Source organism: Nymphaea colorata, chromosome 1 (assembly GCF_008831285.2).
Source record: "Nymphaea colorata isolate Beijing-Zhang1983 chromosome 1, ASM883128v2, whole genome shotgun sequence".
Taxonomy (NCBI): Eukaryota; Viridiplantae; Streptophyta; class Magnoliopsida; order Nymphaeales; family Nymphaeaceae; genus Nymphaea; species Nymphaea colorata.
Genome location: NC_045138.2, coordinates 913168 through 922517, shown reverse-complemented (window position 1 = coordinate 922517; position 9350 = coordinate 913168). Strand labels below are relative to the sequence as shown.

The 9350-nt window shown below is 38.8% G+C and overlaps 3 protein-coding genes across 3 annotated transcripts; all 3 read left to right on the top strand.

Moving 5' to 3' along the window:
- The first annotated feature begins 306 nt into the window (after positions 1–306).
- On the top strand, positions 307–1910 carry LOC116254462 (endochitinase 4-like). Its single transcript, XM_031629861.2, has 3 exons — positions 307–601; positions 740–857; positions 1461–1910. The coding sequence occupies exons 1-3, from the start codon at positions 331–333 to the stop codon at positions 1753–1755; spliced, it is 684 nt and encodes a 227-aa protein (XP_031485721.1). The 5' UTR covers positions 307–330; the 3' UTR covers positions 1756–1910.
- A 1076-nt stretch (positions 1911–2986) lies between these two features.
- On the top strand, positions 2987–4647 carry LOC116254470 (endochitinase 4-like). Its single transcript, XM_031629872.2, has 3 exons — positions 2987–3278; positions 3417–3534; positions 4139–4647. The coding sequence occupies exons 1-3, from the start codon at positions 3008–3010 to the stop codon at positions 4431–4433; spliced, it is 684 nt and encodes a 227-aa protein (XP_031485732.1). The 5' UTR covers positions 2987–3007; the 3' UTR covers positions 4434–4647.
- A 1019-nt stretch (positions 4648–5666) lies between these two features.
- Positions 5667–7030, top strand: LOC116254477 (endochitinase 4-like). Its single transcript, XM_050076799.1, has 3 exons — positions 5667–5958; positions 6103–6220; positions 6547–7030. The coding sequence occupies exons 1-3, from the start codon at positions 5688–5690 to the stop codon at positions 6839–6841; spliced, it is 684 nt and encodes a 227-aa protein (XP_049932756.1). The 5' UTR covers positions 5667–5687; the 3' UTR covers positions 6842–7030.
- Positions 7031–9350: the final 2320 nt, after the last annotated feature.

The following is a 9350-nucleotide window of genomic DNA, read 5'->3' as shown; positions in this document are numbered from 1 at the left end:
AGTGGAGCACGTCTTTGTATTATTCGTCCACAAGATAAAAGCCAGTATCAAGAAAACCAAAAATATGAGACCCCTAATGAGGACTGAAGCTAAAAGAAAAGGCCTGTGCAAAAATTCCGCAAATGAAAAGACTGGTCAATGTGGAAGTAGTGGCAGGAAATTGAAGGGGAAGGAAAATGGAGCTTTCCAAGCTACACTCAAGACCGACTCTGCACCCTCAATTGATAAGTTCAAAGACTCCATTAGTGTGATCACTGACTTGATGCCTATAAATGCCAGATAAAATGCACCAAGCTGGGCACAACAAGAGGAGTGATCATAATCAGAACCATGAAGAGCTACACACAGTTTCTTGGGTTTGTTCTTGTAGCTCTTGTCCTGGAAGTGGGCTTGGCCCAGGACACTCCAAGGACAATCGTCACTTCTGATTTCTTCAATACCCTCCTTCCTCAAGATGGTTGTGAGGGAAAAGGCTTCTATAACTATGATTCATTCATATCCGCAGCAGAAAGTTTCAATGGCTTTGGCACCACCGGCGGCAGCGACGTTCAAAAGAGGGAGTTAGCTGCTTTCCTTGCTAATGTCATGCATGAAACAGGAAGTATGTCGTCCATTAGATTTCTGTTTTGTGGCAATAACTACTTCCATGCATACAGATGCTGTTTCTAATATAGTACTTCCCTTTGCATTTTGAATTATGCAATACTATGTTTGTTTTAACAATATGTACAAACTGTAGGCTTGTGCTACATAAATGAACAAAACCCTGGCAGCAACTACTGTGATCAAAGCAACCAGCAATATCCTTGTGCTGCAGGGAAAAGTTACTTTGGCAGAGGACCACTGCAGCTATCATGGTAACTGTCATTTACATATAGACTACTCTAGCATTTAAAGAGAAAACACCATGTTTCACCATTGGTTTTTTTTTTTCTTTGTTTAAAAAAATTCTGTGATTCTTATTTTTCCATCCTACTATTAACATTTTCCATTAGATCCAGTTAAGAGAATCAATCTCTATTTTCCATTTGTCGGCAACTCTCTCTCTATACACTTTTTTGGGGTGAGTAGGAGCTGTTGGAAGGAGGGCCTAGCTCTCCCTCCTTACACAGTTGGTTTGGGATCTGAGTGGACTATGACATACTGTTCAGTTCTTGAGTAATGTGCATGAGTAGAGCTAGAAATTTTTCTTGAAAGGGGTCAAATTAAAGTTTTAAATTTTGCGAGAAGCTAAAAATATCGTTTTTCAAAATTTTTACATGGGACAACTGAAATTTTTTAAAATGTACACGTAAATTTTTTAAAAAGCATTTTTTGTCGGGAGGGCAAAGCCCGTGTGAGCCCCCTTCTCTGCCCATTTGTGAGTAGCACCCATGAAATGAACTAAAGACAAATGTTATTCAAGCTGCATATTTGCCCATCATTCTTACTTTGGGATATGGATATGCATACACACGTAGGAACTACAACTATGGCGCAGCTGGCCAGGCCATTGGCTTCGACGGCTTGAACAACCCAGAGATCGTGGCCCAGGATGCAAGCATATCTTTCAAGACAGCAGTGTGGTTCTGGATGTCCAACAGCAACTGCCACCAAGGGATCACAACAGGTAGTGGCTTTGGCTCCACCATCAGAGCCATTAACAGTGGTGAGTGCGGCGGAGGAAATCCAGCAACAGTACAGTCGAGGATCAACTTCTACCAGAGGTTCTGCCAGCAGTTCGGGGTAGACCCAGGCCAGAACCTCTACTGCTAGAATTTGCCACCGCCCTTCCCTGCATGTCAACGTTGCCCCTGATCCATCATACTATTGAATAGAGACCTCTACTACTATGCTTGTACTCAGATAAATAAGATGTTATTGTCATTGAGATCAGTAAAATGAAGTTTCCTGCATGCTCTCTCCCCTTCCCTATCTCTCTCTTTTGATCATATGTAATCACGGGTGAAACCAGAAAGTTCTGGCTAAACTAAAAGTTTTAAATTTTAATTTAAGAGGCACCCAGTAGGTAAACTGAAAAAACTGTTCTAAAGTATCAATATGAAAATAATTTTTTTTTTTTTTGGCATGTGAAGGCAATTATCCACACTTGCCTCTGGCCCTATATGTGGTTAATCTGAAAGCCTTTGCATGTAACCAACCTTTTGATGGAACATGAGAAGTATTCACCATTTCTGTCGTCAGCATAAAGTATAATGCCTACCTTTGAAATCTCGGGACAGTTTTGCGTAGAAACTGACTATTTACCAACCCCACCCTGTCCTTTACAATAATCCCCTCTAGAATAAACACACATTCTCTCTCTCCCCCCCCCCCTCTCTCTCTCTCTCTCTCTCTCTCTCTATATATATATATATATATATATATATATAGTTACATGGACCTAAAGTAAATAGATGGTTGAAAGAACAACAATGACAAAAAAATGTAAATGAATATCAAATGATGAAAATGTGTATCACATTTTTTCTTTATTTTTCTGATAACTGTCCATCATATAGAATTGGATAGTGCATATTGGTGTCTTTAAAAAATTAGAGTAATCATTCAACATATATATATATAAAGTTCTTTCAGTGTAAAAGTATGGTCTTTTGGTACTATCTTGATTGGCTTTGCATTTTCTCTATGAATCTGTTCAATTCGTCTTAATCAACGCGCTGCAAAACCTTTTAATTGGCAGCATCTAATTAATTAAATTACCCATACAGAGCATGAGACAGCAAATTCTGGAGTTCACCAGAGCACCCAGCAAACCATTCAGATCCCAACCAGGGGTCGAACAAGAAAACTGAGCATTCTTATCTTCTCAAAATTCCAAGAGCAAATATTGACGTTTTTTCTCAAAAGATTTCAGGACCAGAAATGGACGCTTATCGATATGTATATATTTGATTCTTTTGTATGTGCAAAGATAATAAATTAAGCATCCTTCTTCGCCCCATTGGTAGTCTAAAATTCTTATTTTTGAAAGGGCATTACAAGAGAAGTGATCATAATCAGAATCATGAAGAGCTACACACAGTTTCTTGGGTTTGTTCTTGTAGCTCTTGTCCTGGAAGTGGGCTTGGCCCAGGACACTCCAAGGACAATCGTCACTTCTGATTTCTTCAATACCCTCCTTCCTCAAGATGGTTGTGAGGGAAAAGGCTTCTATAACTATGATTCATTCATATCCGCAGCAGAAAGTTTCAATGGCTTTGGCACCACCGGCGGCACCGACGTTCAAAAGAGGGAGTTAGCTGCTTTCCTTGCTAATGTCATGCATGAAACAGGAAGTATGTCGTCCATTAGATTTCTGTTTTGTGGCAATAACTACTTCCATGCATACAGATGCTGTTTCTAATATAGTACTTCCCTTTGCATTTTGAATTATGCAATACTATGTTTGTTTTAACAATATGTACAAACTGTAGGCTTGTGCTACATAAATGAACAAAACCCTGGCAGCAACTACTGTGATCAAAGCAACCAGCAATATCCTTGTGCTGCAGGGAAAAGTTACTTTGGCAGAGGACCACTGCAGCTATCATGGTAACTGTCATTTACATATAGACTACTCTAGCATTTAAAGAGAAAACACCATGTTTCACCATTGGTTTTTTTTTTTTCTTTGTTTAAAAAAATTCTGTGATTCTTATTTTTCCATCCTACTATTAACATTTTCCATTAGATCCAGTTAAGAGAATCAATCTCTATTTTCCATTTGTCGGCAACTCTCTCTCTATACACTTTTTTGGGGTGAGTAGGAGCTGTTGGAAGGAGGGCCTAGCTCTCCCTCCTTACACAGTTGGTTTGGGATCTGAGTGGACTATGACATACTGTTCAGTTCTTGAGTAATGTGCATGAGTAGAGCTAGAAATTTTTCTTGAAAGGGGTCAAATTAAAGTTTTAAATTTTGCGAGAAGCTAAAAATATCGTTTTTCAAAATTTTTACATGGGACAACTGAAATTTTTTAAAATGTACACGTAAATTTTTTAAAAAGCATTTTTTGTCGGGAGGGCAAAGCCCGTGTGAGCCCCCTTCTCTGCCCATTTGTGAGTAGCACCCATGAAATGAACTAAAGACAAATGTTATTCAAGCTGCATATTTGCCCATCATTCTTACTTTGGGATATGGATATGCATACACACGTAGGAACTACAACTATGGCGCAGCTGGCCAGGCCATTGGCTTCGACGGCTTGAACAACCCAGAGATCGTGGCCCAGGATGCAAGCATATCTTTCAAGACAGCAGTGTGGTTCTGGATGTCCAACAGCAACTGCCACCAAGGGATCACAACAGGTAGTGGCTTTGGCTCCACCATCAGAGCCATTAACAGTGGTGAGTGCGGCGGAGGAAATCCAGCAACAGTACAGTCGAGGATCAACTTCTACCAGAGGTTCTGCCAGCAGTTCGGGGTAGACCCAGGCCAGAACCTCTACTGCTAGAATTTGCCACCGCCCTTCCCTGCATGTCAACGTTGCCCCTGATCCATCATACTATTGAATAGAGACCTCTACTACTATGCTTGTACTCAGATAAATAAGATGTTATTGTCATTGAGATCAGTAAAATGAAGTTTCCTGCATGCTCTCTCCCCTTCCCTATCTCTCTCTTTTGATCATATGTAATCACGGGTGAAACCAGAAAGTTCTGGCTAAACTAAAAGTTTTAAATTTTAATTTAAGAGGCACCCAGTAGGTAAACTGAAAAAACTGTTCTAAAGTATCAATATGAAAATAATTTTTTTTTTTTTTGGCATGTGAAGGCAATTATCCACACTTGCCTCTGGCCCTATATGTGGTTAATCTGAAAGCCTTTGCATGTAACCAACCTTTTGATGGAACATGAGAAGTATTCACCATTTCTGTCGTCAGCATAAAGTATAATGCCTACCTTTGAAATCTCGGGACAGTTTTGCGTAGAAACTGACTATTTACCAACCCCACCCTGTCCTTTACAATAATCCCCTCTAGAATAAACACACATTCTCTCTCTCCCCCCCCCCCTCTCTCTCTCTCTCTCTCTCTCTATATATATATATATATATATATATATATATATATAGTTACATGGACCTAAAGTAAATAGATGGTTGAAAGAACAACAATGACAAAAAAATGTAAATGAATATCAAATGATGAAAATGTGTATCACATTTTTTCTTTATTTTTCTGATAACTGTCCATCATATAGAATTGGATAGTGCATATTGGTGTCTTTAAAAAATTAGAGTAATCATTCAACATATATATATATAAAGTTCTTTCAGTGTAAAAGTATGGTCTTTTGGTACTATCTTGATTGGCTTTGCATTTTCTCTATGAATCTGTTCAATTCGTCTTAATCAACGCGCTGCAAAACCTTTTAATTGGCAGCATCTAATTAATTAAATTACCCATACAGAGCATGAGACAGCAAATTCTGGAGTTCACCAGAGCACCCAGCAAACCATTCAGATCCCAACCAGGGGTCGAACAAGAAAACTGAGCATTCTTATCTTCTCAAAATTCCAAGAGCAAATATTGACGTTTTTTCTCAAAAGATTTCAGGACCAGAAATGGACGCTTATCGATATGTATATATTTGATTCTTTTGTATGTGCAAAGATAATAAATTAAGCATCCTTCTTCGCCCCATTGGTAGTCTAAAATTCTTATTTTTGAAAGGGCATTACAAGAGAAGTGATCATAATCAGAATCATGAAGAGCTACACACAGTTTCTTGGGTTTGTTCTTGTAGCTCTTGTCCTGGAAGTGGGCTTGGCCCAGGACACTCCAAGGACAATCGTCACTTCTGATTTCTTCAATACCCTCCTTCCTCAAGATGGTTGTGAGGGAAAAGGCTTTTATAACTATGATTCCTTCATATCTGCCGCAGAAAGTTTCAACGGCTTTGGCACCACCGGCGGCACCGACGTTCAAAAGAGGGAGCTAGCTGCTTTCCTTGCTAATGCCATGCATGAAACAGGAAATATGTCAGCAATTAGCTCTCTTATGTGGCAATAATCAACTATAAAAAATATTCCTTTTCAGTTTGCATTTTAAGTTATAGAAGCAGTTGGTATTCATGAAGTGAAGTGTTTAATATGTTTCTTTGACAACATGAAAACTGTAGGCCTCTGCAAGATCAACGAAACGTTAGATCCTTCTGTACACTGCGATCAAAGCTACCAGATATATCCTTGTGCTCCAGGCAAAAGTTACTTTGGCAGAGGACCGTTGCAGCTATCATGGTAACAATCATTTACATATTAATTTCTCATGCGTTAAGACAAATACATGATTTCTTGGCGTCATTTTTGCCTTTTCACTGGTTCTCCCCCCACCCTAGTTTCCTTCTCAAAAAGACGGCTGTGCTTCTTATTTTAATTTATCATTTTCCTTGGGATCTAATTAAAACATGAGTTAAGTTTGAATGAAATAAAATTCTCATGGTACCGTGGGATCGCAACATATGACCTTTTTATTTCTTTGTATAAAATGCCACCAAAACAACAACATTGAAAATCTTTCATTCTCTCTCTCTCTCTCTAGATATCTCTCTAACTTTTACGGGTAGGAACTACGACTATGGTGCAGCGGGGCAGGCCATTGGCTTCGACGGCATGAACAACCCAGAGATCGTGGGGAAGGATGCAGGCATATATCTTTCAAGACAGCAGTGGTTCTGGATGTCCAACTGCAACTGCCACCAAGGGATCACCTCAGGCGGTGGCTTCGGCTCCACCATCAGAGCCATCAACAGTGGTGAGTGCGGCGGAGGAAATCCAGGAAAAGTACAGTCCAGGGTCAGCTTCTACCAGCGGTTCTGCCAGCAGTTAGGCGTAGACCCAGGGCAGAACATCGACTGCTAGAATTTGCCACCGGCCTGCCCTGCCTGTCGACCTTGCTTCCTGATCCACCATACCATTTCATATGTACCTCTACTACGTCTATGCTTGTACTCATATAAATAAAATGTAAGGTGTCACGTTATGCATAGCTGGAATATGTATCCTACGGAACATCAAGCTCTTTGTCTAGAGAACAAGTTGCATGTCTGGTACCGTCTGTGTGAACCTTATAGGCTGTACATCAAGTTGTCTGTCTGGTACTCAGATCAATAAAATGTTATTGTCATTTGAGTTGAATAAAATCAACTACATTCTCTTTTCATTCGGAGTCTCTTTCTTTTGAACACGTGATTTGAGGGTCTTTGCAGAAGTATTCTATCCTGTCTTAGAGTTGAAGCTCCCAACCTTTTTCCCAGCAGAAGGTACCTGGCCTGACTTCGGTGCGTGCATATCAATGTCTTTCATTTATGCAGCAAAGAGATGATGCCCCTTGTGCTCCAAATGAATATTGAAGGCCATTGTTGTATGCTCGGTTGAGCTTTTCAACCATGTTTGCCACACATTTATGATATGCCAGCTCTCCCTCTGATCTCTGCAAGTTCTTTCAAGTGTACAAATATCATCCTTTGGTATTTATCTTGATTGCCTTTGCATTTTCTCTATCCATCCGTTCAATTTGTCTTCAGAGCCTGTGAGCAGCGGCAAAACCCTTTAATCTGCTGCATCTAATTCCCCGTACAGAACACGAGACAGCAAATTCTGGACTCCACCGGACCACCCAGAAATTTGGCATTCAGATCCCAACTAAAGGTCGAACGAGAAAGCTAAACAGTCTCATCTTATCAAAATTTCAAGAGCAGATACAGACGTACGTTCTTTCTCAAAAGATTTCAGAGCAGAAATGGACAGTTATAAATGTATATTTGAATCTTTTGTACTGATCATAAATCAAGCATCCTTTTCCCGCCCATGGGTAGGAGCGGAGCTAGAAACTTTTTGTTACAAGATTGAATTATAGTTTCGAAATTTTAAGGTGGGCTGAAATATTTTAAAATTTTTATATAAATATTTTGTATTTTGCATGTAAATTTTTAAAATTTTCAAAAATCTCATCCAAGGGCCCTGCCTGGACAAGGCCACCGCTGCAGGGACAAGATTTTTCAACTGACTGGCACTCCTGTCACTGTGTCTAATGTCGGGGCTTTACTTATTTGTTAAAAAGCAAACTGAAAAAACTTAAAAAAACACTAACAACAATTTGATAATTTCTAAAATACCCCAACTTCCACTTTTTTTTGGGCATAGGCTCAACTCACTCTCATAAAAACAGGGAGCTCTCAAATCAAACTGCCATAGTTGCCACGAGTCTTTCAAGAAAATTTGTGAAAGCAAGAAAGCCGATAATTATTGATGCTAAGTAAACATTATATATATATATATATATATATATAGAGAGAGAGAGAGAGAGAGAGAAAAAAAAAGAAAGGGATGAGGTAACTACAGACTACTTAGGTAGGAGACAAAAACCAGATCACAAATTTGTGTTGAAAATTATTTTAAGAAAAATGTAAACATACTATAGCTTTTGTAAACATCAATTTAACATAAATCACGTTTTGGTTCAAGGTATTCTTGTAAAAAGAATTTACTTGTCTATTATCACGATTTTGATTCTACAGGAGCGTTGGTTCATTTTTTTAATATTAAAAGATATCTTAAAGTACAAAATGACTAAATACATGTTTCTCATCAAACCACTCTCAAAATCACGCCAGTGAGGTTAGATTAATAAAAAAATAAGGACATTTTGACAATTAGTTTTAACAGCACTAGTTTTTGCCCATTACCAAAGTGGTCTAATATTTGCCAACTAGGTCTCTCTTTTCTCCCTAAATGCAACATCAAAGATCAAGTCATCAAATATAGAAAACCATCATTTGAGATTTATGTCGAAACTTTGCAAGCGTGGCCACTTTTTAATTGAAATTTGACAAACACGTACCTACCAGACTTTTATCTTTTCATCCTAATTTTCATCATCTAATTGTCTTCAATTCATTGACTGCCCAAATGATTCTATATGAGGTTAATTTGATAGTCAACTGATAATTAATTTCACTTAACTAAATTTGTATATTGAAGATGAAAGAGTCAAGCAGATCTCCTTGAAATCAATTGCACTTTGTGTTTTTATTGCTGACTCGATGAGAGGTCGAACTTCCGTCGCCTGGATATAGGGCTACTTGAAGACCTCCCAGGGCAAAGTTCCATCATCTAGTGGTGTATCTACTATGTTCAGTTCAAAAAATAGACTGCATGAGAATCAAACCGACAACCGAATTTTGACCGACCCAGTAGCCCGACCAATTACTCTACGCTCCTTCTCGGTGATGCTTTTGGTTAGATCTAAAGGCATTGAGGGGAGACCCAAAAAAAGTCCACCACCTTTGGAAACAAAACTTCTAACCTCAATTTTTTTATCAACAATTAATACACAGAGACGCCAATTGTATGAACGCGCAATTATATA

Excerpts from the sequence above, each read along its gene's own strand:
- LOC116254462 (XM_031629861.2), top strand. The coding sequence starts at position 331 with ATGAAGAGCTACACACAGTTTCTTGGGTTTGTTCTTGTAGCTCTTGTC. Across the intron at positions 602-739 it reads TGTCATGCATGAAACAGGAA|GCTTGTGCTACATAAATGAA; the intron begins GTATGTCGTCCA and ends TACAAACTGTAG. Across the intron at positions 858-1,460 it reads GGACCACTGCAGCTATCATG|GAACTACAACTATGGCGCAG; the intron begins GTAACTGTCATT and ends ATACACACGTAG.
- LOC116254470 (XM_031629872.2), top strand. The coding sequence starts at position 3,008 with ATGAAGAGCTACACACAGTTTCTTGGGTTTGTTCTTGTAGCTCTTGTC. Across the intron at positions 3,279-3,416 it reads TGTCATGCATGAAACAGGAA|GCTTGTGCTACATAAATGAA; the intron begins GTATGTCGTCCA and ends TACAAACTGTAG. Across the intron at positions 3,535-4,138 it reads GGACCACTGCAGCTATCATG|GAACTACAACTATGGCGCAG; the intron begins GTAACTGTCATT and ends ATACACACGTAG.
- LOC116254477 (XM_050076799.1), top strand. The coding sequence starts at position 5,688 with ATGAAGAGCTACACACAGTTTCTTGGGTTTGTTCTTGTAGCTCTTGTC. Across the intron at positions 5,959-6,102 it reads TGCCATGCATGAAACAGGAA|GCCTCTGCAAGATCAACGAA; the intron begins ATATGTCAGCAA and ends TGAAAACTGTAG. Across the intron at positions 6,221-6,546 it reads GGACCGTTGCAGCTATCATG|GAACTACGACTATGGTGCAG; the intron begins GTAACAATCATT and ends TTTTACGGGTAG.